The 25,959-nt window shown below is 40.3% G+C and overlaps 1 protein-coding gene across 3 annotated transcripts in view; it reads right to left on the reverse strand.

The window, feature by feature from the left end:
* The window catches only part of LOC117589515 (forkhead box protein O), a 36,508-nt gene extending 12,927 nt beyond the window's left edge, over nucleotides 1-23,581 (reverse strand). For 2 of the 3 annotated variants that reach the window (XM_034281503.1, XM_034281501.1), the window contains exons 1-4: nucleotides 19,788-19,913; nucleotides 18,610-18,962; nucleotides 10,166-10,509; nucleotides 9,886-10,100 (exon numbers count right to left, since the gene is read on the reverse strand). In XM_034281503.1, the coding sequence (XP_034137394.1) occupies nucleotides 9,886-10,100; nucleotides 10,166-10,394 (444 nt within the window). In that variant the 5' untranslated portion in view covers nucleotides 10,395-10,509; nucleotides 18,610-18,962; nucleotides 19,788-19,913. Of the gene's footprint in view, nucleotides 1-9,885; nucleotides 10,101-10,165; nucleotides 10,510-18,609; nucleotides 18,963-19,787; nucleotides 19,914-23,562 lie in introns of those variants that run through there. The other variant, XM_034281502.1, reaches the window with a different exon arrangement.
* Nucleotides 23,582-25,959: the final 2,378 nt, after the last annotated feature.

Consider the following 25,959-nt stretch of genomic DNA (forward strand, 5'->3'; position numbering starts at 1 on the left):
ACAACATTTAGCATTAAATATTCTAAAAATCCAACAGATTTGATTGATAAACATGTCTGGATCGAAGTCATCTTTACTTCTCTACAAGTATTATCATGCCACAACCCAAACACGAACTCCAATATGCCCTTGAATTCCATAAACTAAAGAGTAAACGAATAAAAATGAACACAAATTCAATGGCAGCAGCAGACCAGTAAGTTTGGTTTTAGATTCGATTTTTTGTCAACGCTTTTGAAGTCGAAAATTTAATTGTTTGAGCTAAACATTTTGGCACGGCTGTAAGGCTTGGCCAATTTGTAAACAGTCTGCTCTTGTTTCAGAGTGCGGTGCGATGCCCCCAAAGACTAAACAAATCGAAGAGCAGAGAATAGATGTTATGCGATGAGAACGTATGAAGATGGTAGGGCCTCAACCTCTGGTGTGTCTGCTTATTCTGTTTACCGAAAGCCTAATTAATTGTTTAAACAATTCTCAAAGTTTGCAGTCAAGATGGCAACAGATGAGATTCGATTGGATTTGGAACATTTGTTTACCCAAAGAACAATCGAAGAGCGATCATTGACAGTTGCCATTAAATTGCAAATGAGTTGAAAATTTCAAAACCATTTGGAAACTTATCACGAAACAGTCGCTGCTTGATTGGATTCCGTATAATTTCTGGAGCGTGTGCAGCACAAAAATCATCGAAAATTGATAGGAATTCAAGTAATTGATTAGATAATGACCCCCAGACTGCCAGACCCCAGACCCCAGACCCCTAGATAATGACCTACAACAAGGGAACATTCAATGGGCTTTTGCTTTTGCACTGAAAAATTGATTGGCCAAAATACCTCAGAGATATGGAAAGTAGAGCACTTTCTCGGAGGAAATCCTTTGTCATCCATCAAATGATAAATTAAATGCCATGTTTGGGTTTTATGGGATATAAAATGCAACAAAAAATATTTCTATATTCTATTAGCAAATAGAAACTCTTTATGGTCTCTCCACAAACATTTCCCACTTTAAAGAACACATTTCTTTCATTCTAAAATCAATATTTAAACAATTTCTATATGAAAAAGTCATTCAGCAAACAAAAACGAACTTCAAACTGTTCAAACTAAATAAAAGAGCAATAGACATACGAGTACGAGTATAGTGCGGAAAAATATTCGCCCTAGCAACTAGATATAACCCAACAACCACCAGCAACACCCCTTCTTGATATCTACAACCCCTCCTTGCGGGGTTTACAAATATTCGAAAGATACGGAATACTCGTATGTGGAACATAAAACAGGCAGACGGTCGCATTATCATTGGCAATGATGATGTGATGATATGATATGGAATTGAAAAACTTTTCTTTTACTTTTTGTCTGCGAGTTCGTTCGGTTTCCCTTTTTTTTCTGGCAAACTTTTATATGAGTACGAAGAGTTTTCCTGCGACAAAGCCGCCAAACAAGGATTAATCGCAGGACACGTCGGCGCCTGCGTGCCAAACGGAAACGGAAATCAAATGACAAACAAAAAAAATGATACGTTTCCCTGCCGAGCACCTGAAGAAAGTAGAACCTTTAAGCACAGAGAATCCTACAAAATAAAGTCCTGGCAGTCCAGCTGTCTATCTGTCTGCCCGCCTGTCATTATGTGTCTGCGGTACAAGTGCACTTTATAAGCAGTCCATAAGTGTCGCATTTTGTTGGCGGCGACAAAGGACACCAAAGGAATGAATTGAAAGAAAAGATTGAAGAGGGAATTGGTAGACATTTCAATGCACTTTATGGAAAAAAAAGGGTTCTTGAGGCAACTATTAGAACAAAAAAATTTTATTTTAGTGTATTTTAAATTAGAATATTGCGAATTAAATTTGGCAAAGGGGTTTTCTTGCTTCATTGAAGCATTTTTTACTTCTACCATCTACTCAAAGTTCCCTAGTCTGTTGCAGTACTAAAAGGACATACTCCTCTTTGGGTGAGTGTATAAATCGGGCAAGGAATATCCTCAAGTAGAAGCAATCGAGCTATAACTGGAAGCTCCACACAAAACTTTTGCAATTGCACTTTGGCCAACGAAATCGGGCCAAATGATGTGCAATTTCTAGCTGGCTATCCATGGATGTGTGTGTGTGTGTGTGTGTGTGCTCCTTAGTGCGGGCGGGTCGAGGACATTGCCCCAAAATGTATGCAATATAAATAGAATTGAAGCCAAGTTCATAAATGTGTTTGTCGTCTGCTGTCCATGCCCATGCCCATGCCCATGCCATTCCTTTGCTAAGTTTATGAAGCTCTTCTGCTCCCTGTGTGACATTCATTAAGTACAAATAGGAGAGGAAGTTCCACCCTCTGTGGCTGGTTGTGTTACTTAGTCTTCCCTGATTGATTATGTGACTGAATTTTGGGGCAGTCTTAAGGCTGGAGGCTTAAAGAGACTCGCGAGAACAAATTAAATAATCATTTCTCCATTTGCAATTGCTTTAAGGCGAAACTCCAACAATTTGCACAAAAAAAAACTTTATTTACGATCTAGTGTGTGCCTGTGTGCCTGTGTGTGTCCATTGGCCGCCCCATTAGTTTGCTTCCTTCCTTCCTGTCACACACTCCCCGTTTTGGCCATTAACTGGACATCCATTGAATGGACGACTTCCCCCACCACCCTGCCGACCAACTTTACAAATGATAAATGTGGGTGGAACATCCAGCAAGTGGTCTTTGAGCGACAATCAATGGGATTTGGAGTTGTCATCGCCAGTCTAGGCCACGCCCCCCGCCCCACATGCATTCGCCTTTTGCCCATAAACTTTTAAAGGCGAAAAAAAGAGGAGAAGGGAAATTATAATTTTATTATCTTTCGAAAAAGTTATCAAAACGATAGAACCCATAAAACGTTTGGTCCATTGCTGCAAGATATATTTTTAGCTGTGAGCTACTTTTGCATAATCATCTTCCCCAACAGGATATACCATAGCCATACCATACCATGCCATAGCCTTTCTTGCGGCTTTTGTCTTACTTTTATTGCCTTTTGGTTTGGTCAACTCCACAAGAGAACTGCGGTGAGACGTAGTTTGGTTGATTTTATGGCTTATGGCTTATTTCTTATGATTATTGCATATTTATTGCGAACCAGGCTCTGGACTGGACTACGTTCTGGCTTCTTGCTTCGGTGTCTGACGACGGACGGGTGTCGCTTTTTTATGGGCCTCCCCCCCGCCGGACACATGAGATAATTTCTCAATAAAAAATTTAAAATTTTGTATCCGTCTCACACACACACACACACCAGAAACCAGTTTAAATTCGCGATGCCTTGATTGCAGTTAAAGTATTTATAAATATCGCACAATTACGACTATAGAAAGCACACAAAAAACGAGGACAAACATTGATATTTATGTATATGTTTATAAAGAACAGCCGAGAGCGGCACACGAACATATTAATAAGTTTTATAAATAACTCTGTGCTTTTATAAACCAGTCGAAACGTTTAGGAATCGACAATAGAACACCTAGTAATGAATCACCCAAAGGCGGGTTGCTCTAGCATTACTAGTAAGCGAAAAACAGGTGTTCAAAGAGCCTAACGACAGGTGCACTGGCTATAATAAACATCAGATATTTAAATTATGATTTATGATCAATAACTTGAAAACTGTAGAAAATGCTTGCTCTGGCTTCCACACCTTTGAAATATTTATTGCTGAATATACCCCTTTACTCCTTCGAGTAGTGAGTATCAAAAGTCATCAGTTCTTAAGACCAGAATGTGTGGCATACTCGTAAAATTCTGCCACTCAAAATTGCGATACTTTTTTTTTGCTGCGTCTGTCCCCATAAAACCGAAAAAATGCGCAACATTTTCATAGCTTATGGGCTGGGGATCAGGGCTCGGGGATCGGGGATCGGGATCGGCCAGACATTCGGCGGTAATGCCAGACAGCGATACGAGTATGCTTCATCACCACCTCCCCCTGCTACTTGCCACTTTACACTGGCATTCCGGGGCTGTGTTCGTGCACAAATCGTAAAAGTCTAAGCAGAACATAAATTTTACAATACATATATTGTAGATACATCATGCATTTTACAACCCGAAGGGAGGCAGGCAAGTGATGCCTCCGAGACAGTGCGCTGGTGGTGTTAATTAGCACAACAAATTCCGTCGTGGGGCAGGCTGTAAAAACACACACCACAACACTAACCTCACACAATGCAAAACCGCGTGCAAGTACAGCATAATTAATAGCCTCCCGCCACAATTACGATCTAGACAGACCCCAAACGAGGGGCGTCACATTCTATGCCCGAATGAATGATGTTTTTGGGATCTCCTCCTCTGATTTGGCGTTACATTGACGAAGTCACGTCCACATCTCAGGATTTTTTCAAGTAATATCTGAACTATTTGGGTTGCTAGCACATAAATCATTCAGGAATGTAGGGGCATAAAAAGATAATTTGGGCTATGATATTTCAGAAATGTGAGAGCTAATTACTCGAGATCTTTTAAATTTTTAAGCATTATTTAATTGGTACATCAATATAATTGGTATTCTTACTTAATTATGTGAGTTACCTAATTACTATAAACACCAATGTTTAGGGCTATATAGAACGATTACACATGCTGATAAGTCAAGCTCTTTTCAATCACTATTAGAATCCCTCTAAATGTCAAGTAATTATTACCGCACAAAAGCTATAAGATCGCTTTCAAGTATCCGCGATGATATGTGGACATATAACACACCGATTGCGAAAGAGATCCCTTTATTAATCAAAGAAAGTCTCGTATCTCGTATCTCAGAATCTCAGCTTGCAAAGCTGTAAACGAAAATTCGGTTATAAAACTAATTACAAGGGCTAATTGCAGCAAATACTTGGAATGTTCGGTAAGCAATGACATAACACTCCATGGCTCATAAAAAATGTTAACTAATATTTGTATAAACAAAAACAAGTGCAACTGAGTAAAAAGAAAACAAAAAGAAGGCGCGTCCGGTTCCGAGTAGACAGAGTAACGCGAAAAGGGGGGCGTGTTCTCTCGCAGCCGAGTGATTGAATCCGAGTAGAACTTATTACGCAGTGGAGAGAATTGGTTGCATGCAAGTAATAGAGATACTCAAACATACGAACAGAAATGGTATCACGAGTGGGCAGAGAGGCCACTCTGTCGTGAGTGGCAAGGGGGCCCGGCGCAAGGTTAATGCTTATTTATAATCGAATAATATGTAAATGTTAGACTTCTAATGATCTCGTTCTTGTTCTCTCATTCTTGTTCTCGTTTCTTTGATTGAATTTTGATTCCATTCCAGGTTTTGCACGATTCAGACAAAAAAAAATCATATGGAAACTTATATTCGATTTTATTGCTATTTTATGGCGCACCACATTTGTTTACGTTTTTGGTGTATTGTTTTTGCATTCAAATGCACTTTAAACCAAATGAAATGCGCCGCAAAATAGCATATACTCGTACACACCCGGCGTATACTTAATGTTCGGTTAACGAGCGTGAAAATATGGGTGAAAAACACTAATCAAGAGAGAGAGAGAGAGAGAGAGAGCGGAAGAGATAGAGTGCTAGAGCGGGAAGGTGAAACGGTGCACCCTCTCAAGTGGCACATTGATTGCCACCACACGCTTAACAATTTCTATCGTAACTTGTTCTCCCTATCCCTTAATGAATGCCCATTGTTTACTCTATTTTGTATGCCTTTATTATACATATATTTACATCGTATTTGAAGAGCTTACGAACGACCCCCTGCAAATTGTTGAACTGCATTTGTGCACTGGCCAAGTGAGTGACAAACAGGCCGCGGCACAAGCTGAATAATGCGCATTTTGCAGGAACTTTGCAAACTTGAATCTACACGTGCATTTCTGGGCGCTGTGGAGGGGTATGGATGATTGCAGGCAAGGCCATTGATAAGTCCATTGATAGCCGACTAGAATGAGAGCCAAGGTTATGCAAGTGCTAGGTACACCAAGTTTATATGGTATTACATGGAATTTGGGAAAGCCTCTCTGCAAGATAACAGGCATTTTGTCAACATTCTTGTTGTATGTTTTTATTACAAAATGTCTTTCGCTGATTTATTTTTTAAAAATAAGTCTTCCTTGGGATTCCTTTGGAATTTTTCCTTTTAAATAATTCATGGCCTAAATGCCCTAAATTGCATCATCTTTCACTCTTCATTTGCGTTTCCCTCAACTTAATTCCCTCAACTTTTCTCCTTACCAATTTGTCTCAAAATTTTACTCAATCTTGTTTCTTTTTTTGATTTCTTGATGAGCAAAAGTTGTAACTTATTAATATTTCAAACATCCTTCAACACCATCTGATATTTTAGCCTCCACTGCTCTGCATTCCTCACCTATCCCGCACTTTGCCACAAAAATCAGGAAATAAATTCCTATATTTGTGATGCCACCTAAGAAGGCATCCATAAATTACACAAAAAAAAAGCCTGAATAAAAACCATGAAAATGTTGCGGGGCCTCCACAAGAATATTTATAACACGTTGCGGGTCGCTGCCAATTAAAAGATCAAAAAAAAAAACCACAAAAAAAGAAACACAAAAATAAATTGATAAAAGGAGCAGCAGAGGAAAGGAGAAGGGAAATACTTGGCACCGGTTCAATGGCCAAAACGCAGCAGAGAAGGTGGATGGAATGGGATGGATGGGTGGCTGGATGGAAGATGATGAAGACAGGCCAAAACGTGGTGGCCTGGCCACGAGCCACCATTCCACCATACAGAAGAGAAAGAAGCCTTCGAAATACATTCCTCTACTGACGCCACCACCGAGTGGGAAAAAAGTTTAAAATTCCTCAAATGTCATTTGAGTGTTTCGCTCGTTTCGTTCTTTATTATGACGACGAGTACTCCTCGTATGATGATGACCATTCGAAGAGGAAGTACCTTACGCTTAGAAATGCACAGAGGACGGGGGTCAAAAAGGAAGCAAGTGTCAGGTAGAACAGGCAACGTGTTGCATAAATTAGCCATCGTGGGGTCTATAAACATTTTTAAAAGGAATGTCCAGAGACTGGCTGAAACTCTTCCTTTCAATATGCGAAGAAAACGATCTATAAATAGATACCAGAGGATGTATCTGTATGGAAAGAAAATACGAGTGCAGCTGTGTCTGCGTGCTTAGTTCTTTGGAAGTGCTTGCAGAAGATACTAAATATATATTCGCATTCTTCGGTTTTACTTGAAAACTCTGCAACAATTGCAGTTTTGCTTTTCCCAGAAACTCTCTCTGTCCCCCATTTAAGGCGAAGACCAGTTCTACGACGCGGAAATACTCCTAATATTAGTACGAAATTCTTTATCAATTTTTCGATTGTTATTTCCCGCAACGCAGCCCATAAACTCATAATCAAAAACAAAAACAGAAACCCAATGCGGGGACATCTACGGGCAAGCGTCTGGGCCAATTTTAATACTTCCGTGAAACCCTCGAAGACAAACAACCGAAACAATTATAAACGATCATCAACGCATATTAATATAAATAATGAAAATAGTAATTCACAGACCCAAAAATAAAACCCAAACGGGGAAAAAAAGAGCTCCAAAACAATTCTCTGGAAGCGCGCTGTCTGGGCAGAAAAGTTTCGGTTGGGGTATCGGGTTTTTCGGGGGCTACGTCTTCGATTTCGTATTGTCAGCACATTCTTCAAATCTTTTTTTTTTTGGTCAGTCGTACGAGCATTTTTATCACTCGAGGTGCCAAAAGCAAGAGAACGAACCCTCTCGTTCGGGCAATGAAATATCAGCAAAAATGAGTTGCTAAAGAAAACAATCACGTGAATGACGCACTGCAGTCAGCGAAGAAATATGAGTCGATCGAATGATTTTTATGAACGGAAGGAACCCTTGGGGGTTCAGTAGACGAAGAGTTGAATAACACCATGGAAGGCAGAGTAACACGTGATCGATGGTTAATACAGACTGTTGTATGTGTGAAGTTACTTGAAGTTACTTTGCTCTATAAATTAAGATAAAAGACACCCGCAGACCAAGGGACGTTGCTGCATGATTTGCGACACGTATAACCAAAAGGAGAGGAAGTGTACATACAAAAAAATCTAAGCTCCAAAAGCAAAAGACATATGACATTCAGTTCTCCCAAACCAAAAAAAAAACCCCCCATAAAAGTATCTATCAATACACATTTTTGTGATGGACATCCTCTAATTCTTAAATCCACAAACAAAATATACGAAAAGATGGCAGATTGTGCAGGATGTCAATGAACTTATGGCACTTATTGATAACATTGCAAAAAGTATCTATAGTATTAACACACACACACACGCAGACTCTTATAGCTATGTAAGCGAATGTTATCAGTGAAAATAAACCACAAAAAAACCATGAACACGAAGATGTACAACCGAACATGTAGACAGAAATCAAATGATTTTTTTCAGATTTGTGTACAATTTCTAGTTGGAAACAAATATTTAGTTATGGTGGAGTAATCAGGTCATGGGCTTAATATTATTCTGCTAAAGCCCTGATTAAAACTAGCTTCTAATCTTCTTTCTTTCTCTAATCATAATCCTATCACAATATATGGAATAAAACGACTTTGGGAGCAATCTAATATCAAAATGGTTGGCGTACATGAAATGGAATGGGTTTAGAATTGCAATCTATAAAACTTGTATCTACGATTATCTACAAACTGATAGCAAAGACGATTAAGCATCATAAAGCTCCTATCCCACATATCGATTACGTTAATTGACCAACGATAAACCGATAAAACACAATCTACCAGACAAGTGGCTACCATTCCACAATTGCAACTCTGATCCCAATTGAACTGTTTGACGATACTATCATTTTGAATCAAATGAATATGCAAGTGCTAAGGCCTTGAACTATGAAGTGGCCATAAGAGGGTAAGGGTCAAAGTTGAGTGGCTAGCAGGGGCACTGGCACTGCGAACCGGTCTCTGAGTATGAATGAAAAAAATAGTTTATGTTTACTTCGTTCTAGTGTGCCTGCGAGTGAATGTTTTGAATGCATAATAAGTGTTCACTCTACACATGAATGTAAACAAAAGATGCAAGAAACCCAAAGAAAAGAGTAAAATAAGCAATACGTGTAGAAGTCCACAAAAATCAGATGTGCGGAGTAATATATTAGCGAAAAGGAGAGTGAAAGTGTATCGTACAGAGACAGAGCAAAAGTCAAATATGGAATCATTTTTGGACAAAAGGAGATGCATACAACAAGTGGAAATTACATAATATCACCCGTAAATTCAGCAAAAAAAAAAAAACTCAAAGGGAAATAATAAAAATGAAAACAGAGCTACAAACAATATGTAAAGCAAACAAAGACTTTACTGTATTTTACTCTATCCCTCTCTTTTTTCCATTCTCCATTGCTCTTTTCTCCTTTAGACTTTGGCCATGAACTTGACCGTTTGGTACAACGAAATGCGAATGAAATTGTTATTTGAAAGCCAAAAGAGCAAGCTATTATGAGAGTGTATTAAAATACAATAGTACAAAGCAGAAAGCTCTAAAAAAAAAAGAGAAGAAAAACGAGTAAGAAACTGGAAGTGGAAGTGGAAGTGGAAGAGGTAAAAGATAAAACTGAAGACCTGGAAGGCCGCTTAAGTGGAGTAAATGCTGTAATAAAGTGTCCAGAGAAAGTGGAAAAGCCACTTTTTTGGTACTCTAAATATAAGGCAGCGAAATATGAGAGTAACAGATGGAATACAGGTTGAAATCTCATCAAAACTTAAAAAAAACTCATCAAATTGTATGGAAAATACTTTCTTTTTCAATACAAATCCACATCTTTGGCAGAAAAACCGTAGGAAATTCAGAGGAAACTCCTTAATAGATGTCAAATTCTTACCTTCCAGCCGGCACTGCTATTCGAATCGCCTTTATCCTTAAAGTATGGCACATTCTGGACCATCCACTCGTAGATCTGACTGAGAGTCAATCGCTTGTCGGTGGCGGAGCCAATGGCATGCGTGATGAGATCCGCATAGGAAAGATTTCCCCATGCATTGCGACGCGATGAATTCTTTTTGGCTGCATTCGCATTCTGTATAGCCTGCTGTGAGTCTTTAGGAGTAGAAAGAGAAACGTTACACACAGGTACGGAAGACACAGAATACACAGATGCATACCTCCTGCTGCCAATTGCTGATTGCTGGCCTTTGTACTGTCCAATTCGTCAGCCGGCTCCACAAAGTTCTCGGGCCGTGGACAGGGCCATGTGTTGGATCTGGCACGTGTCTGAGGCTCAAAGCCTACATCGCCGGGCAGGTCGCCCACTACTCCGCCCAGCTGGTCCATAGCCAGGCCATTGTCGGTGTGGGACAACGTTGGCCAGTCCTGCGCGAAGCCGTCCATCATGGGGTGGTACCACTGTTCGTTGTGGAGTTGCAGCTTTGCAGCTTTTCAAGCACTCCCAAAAAAAAGACTACGCACACACGCGCAAGGTTTTCGATTCAAGATCTGTTTTTGTTCACTGGAAAGAATAGAAGAAAGAGAAGTGCTTAGATTTAACCTTGAATTTGTGTGTAGTCATTGTATCAATCGTTCTTCATGTAATACTTCATCTTTATGCAACATTATTCTGTGATCGTTTTATCATTTCATTGGGCAATTACATTCTGATTGTTTCCGTGCGGAAAAACGATTACAAAATGATCTCGAGTGCTACCAAATCGTTAAGGTAAGTAATTGACGTTTTGGGTTTTGCCTAGATTTTAAAAAAGTTGAATCTTAATGTGGGATATTCTAATTTACCGGTAACAGCAATGAAAGAAAGAGAGCGACCTTCGAGACTTACGGCTATAATTCATGACAAGGAAATCTATCATGATTAATCGAATCAATATATGTTTTTGGACAAGAAATATGATAGAGAGAACAGTAAATAATGTTAACTCTATTGAATGCAACGACAATTGATAGCCACAAGAATACACTTTTAAAGAGAGTTGTTATGGAGAGAACTAGAGTTAAATGTTAAGAGAGCGTCTTATCAGCAAACACACAAAAGGCACGGAAGAGAGAAGAAACAGCGGGCAAACGGCAATGAGCGATACGATGCGATGATAATGTAGGTTATGATCTTGTTCTCAAAATGCCACAGATATTTTCTATGCATGAATTTCAATATATTCGTACACAAGTACCGAGTGCGTTGTTGTTGTTGTATGCTTTGTTTGAGGCTAGAATGTGGAATGGAAATCAATTAATTTTAATAAAATCTATGAATGCCTTTGAATGACTAAATTTAGCACACACAACCGAATGGAACGGAACGAAGGAGAACGGAGAATAGAAACGATTTCAATTAGTCTCAAAGTCTGGCGACAACTGACAGTTATCAATGTCCGAGCGTATAATTGTTGAATATGTATGTATTTTTCGGTGGGTAATCAAAATAAAAGTAGAAACATGGCTCTCTCTCTCTATCATACTCTCTCTCTCTCTCTCTATGTATATAGTATGTCTGTATGATCTGAAGAGACAATCTGTAGGTGTATGTATGTATATGTACACATTCTCGTAAAAGGTCTATTGACACTGTCTGGAATGGGTGGGCAGACCGGGAGACTGCTGATAAGTTATTGAAGCTTGACGAGCATCGTACGGAACCTTGATAGGGCATGGGGATTCTGTCTGTTGCAATTTTAACCTAAATAAAGTAATACAAATGAAAGGAAGACCATAGCATATTTTGCATTATCAAAAAAGATTAGCTTCAACTAAAAGGTAGCTGCTCTTTACAATTAGACATCATATAACGGTCAAACCTTAGGCGAAAGCTTTGCTCTTACAAACCATTATTATTCCCTTTAAACCGTTCAAACCTAAACCTCTTCTGGCTCTAGCTCTAGCTCAAGTTGTGCTCTTTAAGCAGAAAAGCTCAATGTATTAAAAGAGCACGCACGCACGCACTGCTCTCTTCCACTTTCGCCTCTCTCTCTCTTCGTTGTGATAATGTAAACAAATTGAAAAGTGTGTGTAAAGGCGCGTAACTCAATTAAACACACACACAGGCACTCAATTATACCTCTCTGTATGCGTAAATTCGCATTTTTTATTTCAGTGAACGGCAACACATACATATAAAGAGGGGCAGAGAGGTATGTAGATGTAGAAGTAGGAACGACTAGAGAGCAATAGAAAGAGACGGACAGACGGGCGGTGGGGCCAAAGCATTTGCCTTGAGAATACGGAAGTTCATTCATTCGGGATTTTTTCTTTTACCTAAAAATCATTTGTGGCGGGCGGCCTACCTGAACATCGCGACGCATCAACGAACGATTTTTGTTCTGGGAAATCATCGCTGGCTCGGCTTGGGCCTTAAACTTTAGCATTTGGCGAAAACACATAAAACACTCAGAGTTAAGCCCGTTTCTACATGTATTATCTACATACAGATATGTACTTGTGCTTGTGTGCGTATTTAAATAACGTAATTTTTTAGATAAGGTCGCACGATGTTGTTTTTGTCATTATATAATACCTTTCTGGCGAAAGGTTTATGGCCGCAAATAATGGGGCCCGCCAGGAAAAAAAAACTAAGCAGCAAACCGAATGGGAAACAGAGAAATAAAGAAACATTCCAACAACCTGACCTAAGCCACTACAAACTACAGCTACAACACTACGCAAGTAAAAGCCACAAAAATCAAAGCAGAAATATATTGAGAGGCTGTCAAAAATAGAGATAGAGAGAGAAAGCACATCATAAAACAGCAAAAACAATGATCGAATGGCATATACTCTCTACGCAAAGTTCCAGAGAGTGAGAACGAAAGACGAATAGCCTTTTTGAGCATTGTTTCGGTTCTCGCTTTCGGCACACACGCACCTTCGTGTACCTTCGGGGGGTCGTGTATTTGGATCGCTTTCTCTATGCTTTTTGTTATCACGTTCTCTTAGTGTTTATGCATGGCATAGAAGCTCGTCATAAAAACAACGGAATGCTATTCTTTCCGCGTAAATACATTCCACATGGATTTGAAAATAAGATTTACATATTGATGGGAACATTAAAACCGTTTATACCCTTTTGCTTTAACCGGTAGCAAGTGCGTCGCAGAGTGCGTTTTCCCCATCCAAAAATAACCCATTTGGGGGAGTGTACAGTTCTAATTGCTGCCAACTAATTCAAGTAAATTAAGATGAGCATTTTCTCTTTGCATTTTTGGTCTGTTAAATATAATCTACGAGACGAGTAAATTGTATTTTCGGCCAAGCACAAATTGCGTCGCAAAGACGTCCCTCAAATGCGAATGCTAATACATTGAATAATATGCAATAAGCGTTGATAATATTGTAGAACGTCATTATATGAAACAACACAAAGCCGAATAACAATAACATCAAAACAAAATGTAAGCAAAACAAAGTTTCTTTCGTCTCAGATGGAAAATAGTGGATTGGGGAAGTGGATTTGATTTGCTTTTTGCCGGTGGCCTATGGAATGATGTGAGTAGGGGCGGCACAGGTCTTAAAATCCAATTAAGAGATAGATAAAGATTAAGATTAAGAGATGGAGTTTTCCATACCCTGTTGATTACATCAGGCATCAGGATTAAAGGCAATACATTAAAGGCTGACGCATATTTGCGTAGGTGTTTTCCCATGATCCAATCATAAGAAGATCAATAGCAAGCACCTCTCGAAAAAGCATGTGTGAGATTATGTTAATGATTGCTAATCCATAAACTTATAAACAACCGCTGGGCAGACAGCCATAACCTACTCCGTAAAACGCATATACCATATGTAATCTCTCAAAGATGTTCAGCATCAGATGATTCAGAATAAAAATGTTTGTTTTCCATCCCCCCGCGTGGGTGTGGGTTGAAGAAATTAGCCTTGAAAATAGTCTCATACTAAATACTTATGATCATATGTATTCCTTTTGGTATATTACAAAACATTTGTACGAAAAATGTTATGGGGAAATGTACAAGTATTTGGGGGCAAAGTATTTCAATGTCACGGGCAGCAAAATGTAGGCAAATATCATTTGACAAGCGCCCCATTAGGGAAATGACTCGGGGTTGTCTCTTTTGGTTTTCACATGTCTAGGGAGGTGTGGCAATTGTTATGGTAAATGGGGCACGCAACAAGTTGAAAATTTCTACAACCAATGTATCTCTGTATAGGTGGTAGTACATAATAGATAAAACGGAAGGTAAAAACAGATCTTAAATAATAAAAAAAAAGCCTACAAAAGCAAACTAAATAAAGATGGCAATAATAAAAAAGATATAATGAAAATAAAAACAGAATCCGAATGAGAATGAGAACAAAAGGTACAAAAGAAAAGAAAACGAAAATAAATATAAGACGAAACGAATTGAGGCGAAAGAAAAGAAAAACAACAGAGCAACAAAGAACAAAACAAAAATAAACTGAACACTTGTTACGTAATTCCTTTAATAGTTCTCTCTTTTTGCTCTTCTCTCTTCTGCCTCTCCCACGAACTTTTCTCATTGGTTCCGTTTGATTACCCCACATATATTCTATATGTATTGGTTTCATCCATTTCTCAGGGGAACAGAAATGTGCCGCTATCAGCGCCTACAGTTCTACCAAAAAAAATCTCTTGCCTTTGAGAACATCTGCTCTGGAGACCCGCGAATTGCCCTCTCCGGAGATCAAATGATAAGCCATAAAGTCGTTGGAATCAGGGGCGTAGACAACACATTAAGGGAGTGTTAATGGGGGGGGGGGGGGGGGGGGGAGGTATTATAATCATAATCAATAGAAAGTAGGTCACACAATAATTTCCAGCTAGAAATAGACTTCGAATTAAAAAACACAGCCTAAATCTAGACTAATCCACTGATGCATTTGGAATGTGTTAGAATTATAAAAGGAGAACAAAAAACGATGTTCCTAAAAAATGTAGTGCCCCAAGCAATTATAAGGAAATTTGGAAATGTGTTCATTGGGTTGGTAAAACATATATAAATAATATAATTCTTCCAACAAATGGTGACCCTGAAAAATATTGCCAATGAGCCAGAGCTTGAGGTTAGTTCCACAAAATGACGGACTCTTTTTTCTGACTTATTTAATGTATTATACATAGCATTATATATCCATTTACATGGCAAATCTAACGAAGGAATCAATACTGTAAGGTCACTCACGCGACCCCGCCACAATGGCAGGCCCTGAAGCACATGATGGACCTGACCCTCCCTTGACAGCGCCGCCACTGCTGGCTGCTGCTGTCACTCTGCTTATCATTTTAAGGGGAAACCGAAAGATCACGAACCGGGATCACAAAACTATCTGCCAGATGCGATGCTCTGCCCCTCAAAACCATGTGATTATTTTCGTAGGCATTGGAAACTCTTACTTTACTCGTATGCCTGTCCCCGTACCCAGTCCTCACCTCACCACACATAATACCAGGTTCAGCAATGTGGAAGTAAAAGAGATCTACTCGCCAGCAGCAGCAGCAGCAGCAGCCGCGGCAGCCGTAACCCGTCAAACAGGATTATAAAGCAAAGTAAGTCAACTCTCGAGAGGTCTCCCCAGCCAAAAACTAAAAAAAAGCAAAAGAAAAAAAAATAAAAAGAAACCTAAAACAGAGAAAATAAAGAGCAAAGACTGACAGCTGGTCGATCGGACAGCAGCGGCATCGAAGATACAATACACAGCAACAACTGGTATGGTCTGCACTGATCTGGTCTGGTCGGCCCTCTGCCTAATGAGCCGACGACAACGACATCAATCCCCAGCCCAAGCCCAAGCGCAAAGCCCAAAGCCCAAACCCAAGCACCTCGTGACCCTACAATGTGGGGGATCATAATGATGATCATTATAATGATGATGATAATGATGGCGATGACGAGGCCACATCGAAGTCACTTGTCCGCTATGCTCTCCTCGTCTGTGCGCCTCTGTATATTGCATGTGTGTGTGTGCGGTTTGTCACCCTCCATAAAGCCGGAACGACCTTTGGTTTTTAAGTATTTTAATTATATTCCGAGCAAAAGCTAACCTGCTGATAAAGAACTTGCTTGAAATTGGAATGCATTCTTACACCTTTTTTTGTTGTTGAGAAAATCATATAAAAGACTGGTTTTAAGAGCTTTAAGTTTGAATGAATTTTGAAGTATTTTAAGTGGGTTACAAAGGAATTTAGAGCTTCATCGATTTCTCGAGGAATAAAGACAATCAAAGAGGTTTTCCACTTCATTTTTCGATGGATTTCATGTGTATACTACCGTTGCAATCATTTTTCAAACGATAATCCTTCAATATCTCTGTCTTGCTGTACTCCATTCGCTGTGTGTTTCGAGAGCAGGAGCGAGACAGAGACAGTGCAAGATAAAAGTAAAGATAAATCGGAATATCAGCAGCAATAATGCACATCATATTTTTATGCACATTGTAACTGTTGCTATGGTACGCTTCTTGCCCTCTGTGTCTCGTTTTGTGGTTTGCGCTTATCTCAAATGTTTGTCCCTGTCGCTCGCTCTCTCTCTCGCTTGCTCCTATCTCTGTCCGAAGCTTTACGGCTTTAACCCCTTGACAATCCCAAAACCTAAACCTTGGACAACAAATCTCTTCAGGCGACACTTTCATTCTGTGTCTGTGTATTCTACGGGTGGTTTCTTCTACAATTTTATTGTTTTGTGCATTCTTCGTAGTAGGAAGCGAAGGGGAAAACACGTGTAGAAGGGAAGGAGGGAAATGCTTTCCATAATTTTCTCATTACTTTTCATTCCAGCAGGCAGGCAGTACTCTCCTCTACAGCGACAAGTGCCTGCATTTCCATTGCATTCTGGTTTTTTCTACGATGTTAATATTTAATAATTTATTAAGTCAATTATCGCGGAAGCTTATTCAAATAAAAGCTTATTGAAAGTGCAGTTAGCTAACCGCCCAGAGTCTCTGGCCCCTTTATTTCCCTCTATCTCTCCCGTTCTTCCACCGAACACACACACGTGGAGGCTTGGGAGAGAAACACGCGCTAGGAAAGAGAGCGCTTCAAGGGAGAACGGAGAGCGGGGAGCACGTGTGTGTGCGGCGGCACAAAGGCAATGTGCAATAGTTCACAGTCACCGAAGGAGGAATGCAGCGGCTGCAACAGCAACATCAACAGCAGCAGCAGCGAATGCAAATGTAGGAAGTAGGCAAAAGAGCGCGTGCAATGTTTGTAGAATTCATTAAAATAATTAAAAGAGCAAAACGATTCCGAAACTCAGCAGTCGATCGACGGATTGATGTGTTTGACGGATGGATGGATGGAAAACTTGTGATGTGATCATCCCGCCTTTCCAGTTAATAATATTAATTGATGATGATTTTGAGATAGATTCCGTGGCGCATCTGGTACATGTCGTTATATTGTGGGTTGTACGGATCGGTGGTTATTTCACGCATTTGAGGATAAACTTTAATTAGCTTTGGACTGATTTTGTATTTATTTTCATTGCAAAGTTAAGTGATGCAGAAATGGAGCAAAATTATTTTGGCTTCCAAATTGGAATTTCTAATTTCTAACGTTTAGGTTTCACTCTTCCTTCTATATTCTCGTAAATAGTTCTCCCTACTTTCTTTCATCGCCAACTTTCTCCCATATCCCAATTAAAAAATTGTTCAACAAACTTTAGCACATTTTCTAAACCTTATCAGTGCGGCACGTTCCACCGTTGTGGCCAGCAAACACTCAAGATATGATAACACCCACACAGATCCACTGTGGGCCATCAGCTTCTGTACCTTGGCACCTCAACCGCAGAGATAGATAAAAAAACCTTATCACAAAGAACTCTTTTTGACAGCCAAACTGAGTGGCGTATTCAACCCATTTATTAAAATTAAACCTAATCACATTTCAATGTCAATAATGTGTTCAAAATGTGGTTTAAAAATACAGAAACATGCGAGTATTTACTCGTACTCGTAGCAAAGGAATCGAATCGAAAATCCGGTGGAAATCAGGAGAAATACAAACAGCAAGAGCAAACTCTTATGTACAAGCGACACACGACACTCGGGGCTCTGGGGGGGCTTGAGGGTTTCAGTGTGCTATCAGTGGATGGTGTGTGGCGCTGAATGTTATATTTTTAGAGGCATTATCAGCAATGCTCTAATTAAGATCTCCCCACCAATACCCGCAGGTTCCCCACCCTAAACACTCGACAGTCGAATAAAAGTAACACAGAAACCAAACCAATAAAACACCGCACGAATGCCACAAAATATAAATCGAGCTTGACTTTTCTTTTCATTATTCAAATAAAAGTCACTTTCTTATTGATCTTGATCAAAAACATTTGATTGCATTTAAAAATATTACTGGAAATATTTCTTTGGAGAAAAATTACCGCTAAGCTCATGGGAAATTGGTACGCAACCCTATGGATTGTTTGGAAATTTAAATTTTAAAATGTTCCCCAAGAGTCCCAAAATGGTACAAATTCTTTGAAACAAACTTACTTTAAAAGCTTTTCTTGTATCAATTCTTATTTAAATGTAAAAATACACTTAATTTAATTACAGAGATCTTTCAGATAACTGAGCTCTGTGTAGAATCGTTATTATTGATCTAGTTATAGTTTCAGTTATTTACCGCCAAAAATGTGCCAAATGGCTGTGGAAATTGTTCAGCAAACTGTTGCTCCTTGTTGACTGCGGTATACTTTATAGATATTAGATGTGATAGCTGCTAACGATGTTGATTTATTTATGTTTTTTAGTTTTTGTTAATTGGCACTGTTTTATTTTGTATTTTTGCACTTTTAAAGGGGATTTTATGGGTATATCTCGTTATAGTTGATGATGGTTGTTGTTTTGAGCAAAACTTGTGCTTTCTTTACTTTTTATATAGAATATTATCAGATTTCTACACGTTTTTGATAAGCATAACTTTTTGCTCGGTTTGGGGTTTTTGGGTGTTTTGTTGGGCGGCGGTTTTTGCTTAAGCTGTGTTTACAAAAATATTTAAAAATTAGAATGAAATTCAAGAGAAATAAATGAAAACAACACAAGAGAGCAGCCAAAACACACAATCAAAAAGCACAACAAAGAAGAGAAAAGCACACACACACGCGAAACGATAAGAGAGAGGCTGAAAGAGAAGCACTCTCTGTGTGGATCACGATCACGTCACGTCATCAATTCATGCCAATTGGACGCACACACACATTCTCGCACACATACAACCGTTTAATTGGAATTCGTATGAGAATTCAATGAAAACCGAAAATGTTTAAAGTTCAAATGGGGGGAATAATACAACAAATTTTTAATATAAACACGTTTCAGGTTTACTCCAATTTGCGCACACACACAACCCTACCACCGCCTAAATGGTGTGTGTGTTGAAATTTCAACTGTGTTCCACCAAAGCAAAAAAATATAAAAATCGCATATACCCCGCCATGCGTTTATATAGAAAATACAACAACGTGACTTCTTCGAGACGAAGATCATCCAAGCATCTTGCTTCGTATATACGCCATTTCTCTCTCTCTCTCTCTCTTCCTCACTCCCTCGTTTCTCTTTTGCTTTTATTTCGCTTTACGCTACGCTTTACGGAAAGCGTTCTTTTTACGCTTTAGTTTTTTCGAATTCGGTTTTTATTTTGGTGGGGACACTTTTTCTTTCTTTCACATGTTTTTGGTTGCACACAAAATTCTTTCACTTGTTTCTATTTTCATTTTTGCAAAACGCGTGATCGATCGCTGCTTTTGTGGGGAGGGGGGACACGGTGGGAACTTTGGGTTAAGTAGTGTTTAAATTAACGACCTCGTGGCTTTTAACCGCGCAAGACTACTTCGTTAACGCGCTGCTGCTTCTAGTTGGAAAGTTGGATGCCGACTGTGAACACTGATTCGTCGTTTCAGTCGTTCAATCGTTCATTCGCTTCGTGGCGCAAAAAAGGCGGTCGTTCTGGTGTGTGTGTGTGTGTGTGTGTGCTTGTATTACGTCGTTCGTATAGGAAACGAGGCAAAGCAACAATCGGAAAAGAGCGAGAGAGCGAACAAGCTTTGCTCTCCGCTGTTGGCCGTTCAAGTTCCACATGCTGCTCCAACTTACGTTCCACTGGCACACACAAAAACCGCCTTTTATTTTATTTTTGCCGCTTACTCTTCACGTTTTTTATACAAACGCACACACATGCTAATGTACATGTACACTTATGTGTATATGTGGTGGATATCAAGAAATAAAAGCCATAGTTTACCTATTTAATACATTTGGAATTTAAATTTGATGCCTTTTACACATTATTCAACTAAGGCTGATCAGAGAGTGGCGATTGTCACAGGGGGGCCTATCTAATAGAGGTTGTCGGGCGGGTTTGTGTGGTGTGTGTGTGGATTGTGGATGGGTCAGTGATTGGGTGGGTTGCTTCGTTGGGTGGTTTCGCGTTTGGCATTGCTGATAAGACAACGTAGGCAGCCAGCCGTTATCTCACAACTTCTCTTTATCGCTCTCTCGAGAACACTATCTATAGTGTGCTCTTAGAGCCATTCTCTTCCACTCACTCTTGGCCTCTCTCTCTCTCTTGCACATTCGTTGACTGTCTCGTGATGGAAAATTTCCCGAAATTGCATTCCACTGATAATGCCAGCGCTGCACATTTGTGCAGTTGTCTATATAAGAGGGGATTGCTTATATGAACATACATATATAAAAATGTACATAAATACATATGTAAAATGAATATTTCGTTGATATTTAACAAATTTCCATATACAATTCCGTCCAACCATACTCTCGAATAAACAATATGATACCCAAATATCTATTATGAAAATTAATCTGTGTCAGAGCGTGTGCGTGCCATCAACCTTTCTTTTTTTGGGAACAAGTATTTTTTCCAACAACTGCTCATCTTTCCACCCCCCTCTCCACATCTATGCAGAGTACCAGTTTAAGCCTATTCGCCTAATCCCACCGGCTCACTTGCCCCATGTGAGTGTTTATTGGTGTTTTTTTAATGTGCCTGCCACATAAATTCCGCAACATTACACGGCTAATGAAGTCTAGACGCTGTGGCCGCGGATCCACCACTTTATGGATCGTCTATGGATCGTCGCTGCCCAGTCCAGCGATGAGTCGCCCAGACGTGGTTCAGGTGGATTAGAGACGATTACAAAGTGGACTGCAAATCCAACGCGAAATATGGGAAGCGTTTATGGAAAATTATGGGAAACTGTTGGGGGATTTAATTCGAAAGTGGACCAAAAAACAGACAGAAACACAACCCTAAAATTATATCTTTTAACGAACATTAACTAGACCTTTGGAACATTTCAAAGTCATGCAGTCTGAGGTGCTGCTCAAGCAAAACAAGAAAGTTTTTTCTAAGCCCTAGGGATTTGCATATACTACCCTACCAAACGATAAAGATAAACTCAGATATAGTTATCTCTTGCCAGGTTATAAAGGTTAAGCTTGGTACCACCTTGGTATAGGTAAGTTTCATGGGGGGATAACAGTACATAACAATGCTCAAGACAACGTCTAAAATCGAAATGAATGCCTGTCCCAACTTATTAGAACCAATCGAACAGTGTCTCAATGAACAACCGCCCACTCACATCGCGCCATACACAAGAAATTCCATTCAGATTACACAAACGTCTCAGACATCAATATACTGGACCCCACCACCAAAACCCCTTCAATACTTGACCATAATTTCTGCCATAAACATTAAAGAGAGGCTTCTGTTTTTGGGCCGACGACGAGATACCCTTTATGGTGGATGGGTTGAAGTTTACTTTTCTTTAGCAATAAAAGAGTTCAAAAGTCAAAGAATAAAAAAAAAAGTAAATACTATTATTCTTTATAACGTTTGGCATCGACAACTTTTCTTTCTGGCAGAATCATACACGAATTTAATCCACTATAATCTTGAGATAGTGGATATAAATATTTTTCGAGTATATAAAGCTTTTCATTTGCGTTGGCGCGTGGCGAATTGCAAACTGTCGTCGCCCGTTGGCGGGATACACACTGGACTGGCCCTCCATTCCCCCTTCCCAGTCTGTGTCTCGTAATCACTGCCAAATTTGACAAACTGGACACGCAAGGCATTAGCTTGAGTTTCAAATTGGGCGCCAAAAAACGCCAAGCGAGTGGAGCTTTCAGTCGAAAGTGTGATGTGACGATGCCAGCCAGTGACGTACTCTCTCAGCCACAACCATCGCATTTCTCTTATTGCGCTTGCGCGAAGCTTTTAAGCCGCGAGAAAAAAAGGCGAAAAAGAGCAATCGACGACGTAGTATCGTAGCAATTGACATTAGAAAGATGTTGGAGCCCCCGAGCCCGAACCTAAACGATCCAAAACGAGTGAAACCGAAGCACACAACAGAGTAGACTGGCCTTCAAAAAATTATAATTTCTGTTTTAATGTCTCGACTCGACAGTGTGTTGGTATGCGGCATGTGGGGGGTGGGGCTGGCGTCTCTAGTTGGTGCTAAGTATTGCTGGTGGTCTGATGTTTGGGGCTCCAGTTTGGCCCGCTACGCCTCGCCCGATGTTTGTTTATAGGTTCCGTTCCTGTGTGTGTGTCTTTTATGGAAGTTTGAATATTGTTAGTAACAATTTGTTAGCTCAACAATTTATGGAGAGCATTGTGTGTGTTTTTGCAATGAGAACACGCTTTTTTTTTGGTTCATAATTGATAGCGAAATGGCCGTTAAGCGATGAACAGTGAAAGATTTTTAGCAATAAAATCTTCGAAAAGAAAAAGAAAATCAAAATCTTTTGATTTTCATTCCACTTTCATTCTTTCCGCTTCTTAACATTCTACTGCGAATAATTCCCTATAATCCACTTGATCAACCGTATCTGAAACGGTATTTTTCTGTGCTATTGGAAGGAACACAAGTTCTTGTGACGTTGGAGGCAAGATGATGTCGAATGTTGATGAGCTCCAATCAGGAATTTCAAAAATATATACACACATATAAATATGTGTACATGCATTCAAACAGATGTACACTGGAATGTAAGTGTATGGTTTTATATGTTTATAGTCAGATTGTCAAAAGCGAGCCCCCTGATGTGGCCACACGGAATGCTTCAGACCAAAGGCGTAGTCAGGAAGTCTCTTTAGGGGAAGTATTAAAAAAAAACAGACGGAAAGATGAAGATGATCAAAAGAAAGTAATATAATAACGAAAATTTAACAGAAAATCTAGTAAATTTCTGACGACGAACGCACTCCCGAACTCCACTCAAAGCTTTAAGTTATTCGTAATCACTGTATATCCCCCTTGTGGTACGCTCCTCTCTTGACTCTTGCACACACACTTACATATACACAACACAGATCTCAACACATGGGCATGGGGCACTCACATCGTAGTACTCTTGCATTGGACGCTATTTTCAATAACTGTACCGGTAGCGTGTGGCATTACAAATGCAAAAAAAAAGAAGAAAAAATATATCGCGTAAGCGTTATCTCTAATTTATTGAGATTAAGGCAAACTGATTAATTTAACGACGTAATTGATGCAGTCGCAAAGCGCACGATTCGACCATATCACAGAACTGACGCAACACACACAGACACACACAGATGCACAGATGGTGTTGTACCTGCCAACGGCCCCAATCTCCTCCGGAGAATGGAACGGAGAATATTCCTGATAGAAGTGCGACTTAGATTGGCCGCTCCAGTGACGGGGGAAACTGTGTTGTTGAAAAGTGACTGCTGGCTGTCGATCGGTTTGGGGCGGTTTCTGCGCGGATCGTATCGTATCGGGCCCGTTTAATATGCAAATAAATATGTTGGGGCAGCGAGAGTGGCGCATATGTAAATTTGATGAAGCACTTCCTGAAGTCGAGCCGATCCAAGATATTCACAAGATACAAGAGCGCGATCCACACACTACACGAACAGCGCCCACACGCTTAGCATCCACATTGTAGCCCGCCATTCATTTCGACGGCGACCACGTGGTCGGTTCTCGCCGCCGACTCTCAAGTTCAGGCGAAGCACATAGACAAAGCGCGGAGCGCAATAAATAGGCAAAAACGCGAAAGAGAAACAGCAAACGAAAACAGAAAGAGGAGCAAAGCGTAATAGCATACCACAAAAGAGCGCAAGCAACTAGCAACTATTGTTTACACTGAACGAAAAGAGAGCGACAAATAGGTTCACGCTCCCTCTGTTCAGTTATCGATCCGATCAAAAATTCACTCCGAAATTTATCACATTTTTCGATTCCTCTTTTGGGAAAATCTCTGTCAGTGTAGCATTGCCCTGAGAAATAATTGAGGAAAACCACATGGTACGCGAAAATATTTCGAAGCGTCGACAGCACAAACCAGTTGCCGGCAGGGACGAGACAGAGACAGCGAAAGCAGAGCAAACACAGAGGAAAAATCGGAAACAAATAGAAAACAAATTGGCAAAAAAAGTATACAAAATCAATGACCGGCTCGAACAGCAACACAAAGAATGATCGACTGTAGTCTAAATTCTAATTTAAATTATTTTGCGGATCTCAATTGCTACAATTTTCTCTGCGTTCAAGCTTCAGTAAGAGCCCAGTAATGTAAACAAAACTAAGATTGTCGTTGCAGGGGGTCATGGGGAAGTGAGGCAAAAATTCCAAAGCACTAACTGAAACCAGAGCAAATTTGAGGCCAGGCAAAGGTAGAAATACAAAAAGCCGAAACAGAAACAGAATTAAAAACCTAACCTTACCTAATGTGGGCTATGAAGTGGCACGCAACACACTCACATTTACATGCTCTCTTCTCTCTTTGCTGACACACCCGCCCCCTCACCAACAAACATACCATTCACTAATACTCACGCAGCGGCAGTATGTACGCGAAAACGTGGTACGCGGGCAGCGACGTCAGCGTCGCTCATATTGCGTCGTTCACAAATTCTTACAGTAAAAAAAAATTGGGAATTAAGATGAGGAACGGGGCAAAATGATGAAGAAGGGGGCTGAAAGAGCAGACGAGATGAATGTGGCGAGTGGAGAGGGAAACGTTTTTTTAGATATTGTTTTGGCAAATAAAACGATTTTAGTTTGTGGGAGAGAATTAGCGGATGCTTAGAAATTAAATACCCTACGAAAGATTAAACAGACTGAAGCGTTCAGAGTGACCTCTGTGATTCGATAGTATGTAGGGCCTTTTTTAAGGAGCAACCGAAATAAATAACAAACATACTAATTTCTAACAAAATATCCTTCCCTTCCCCACTGATCTTGCACTTAACTGGCACCGCCACCACTAAGCACAACACAATCCAAAATTCCCTCTCCCTTGGCCACTTGTTGGCTTCTACTACAGCTGTACTTACGTTCCACAAAACGTTCTCTCTCTTTCACCACCACAAACGCACACGCACTCGCTCTCTTCGCGGATAAACTTTCTCTCGTCGAATGATGTCCTTCGTGAACGTCGATTTCTTACGACAAACTTTTCGCAGCCTTCGGTTCGATTGCTCGACTTGATTTTTCACCCAGTCCAAACCCCCCACCCACTGTTCAAACACAGGCTGACTCGCTCGCACCAGAGCGGGATGGCACTTGTGGAAGGACTCGCCTACAGGCAGGTAACGTTAACACGTACCGGAATGCCTGGTCCTTTTCTTGTGACACACTTTCATTGCCGTGCATTCGTGACCCGTTCCACCTGTGGACACTTAACGCCTTGGTTAATATCCCCGCTACCGCACCAAGTGGGTGTGGCCGGGTCGTAGACAGGAGTCTGCGCAAGAGGTCCTCGCCTCCAATAGGTTGGTCCTTAGCTAGTTGTCCGTTTAATTGCCGACTGGCTGCGGGTCCTTGACGAGCCTCCTGGTTGGATGGGAGCAGCCTAGGGAGCGTAGCGTCTCGCACTGCTGTGTGCTGCCCATCCTGTCGCAGGACTCCACCGACGGTTCCTATTGTTCCATCGTTGTCCGTCGGCTATTCGAATGCTCCTTTGATTT

This window comes from Drosophila guanche, unplaced genomic scaffold, assembly GCF_900245975.1.
Source record: "Drosophila guanche unplaced genomic scaffold, DGUA_6, whole genome shotgun sequence".
Lineage (NCBI taxonomy): Eukaryota > Metazoa > Arthropoda > Insecta > Diptera > Drosophilidae > Drosophila > Drosophila guanche.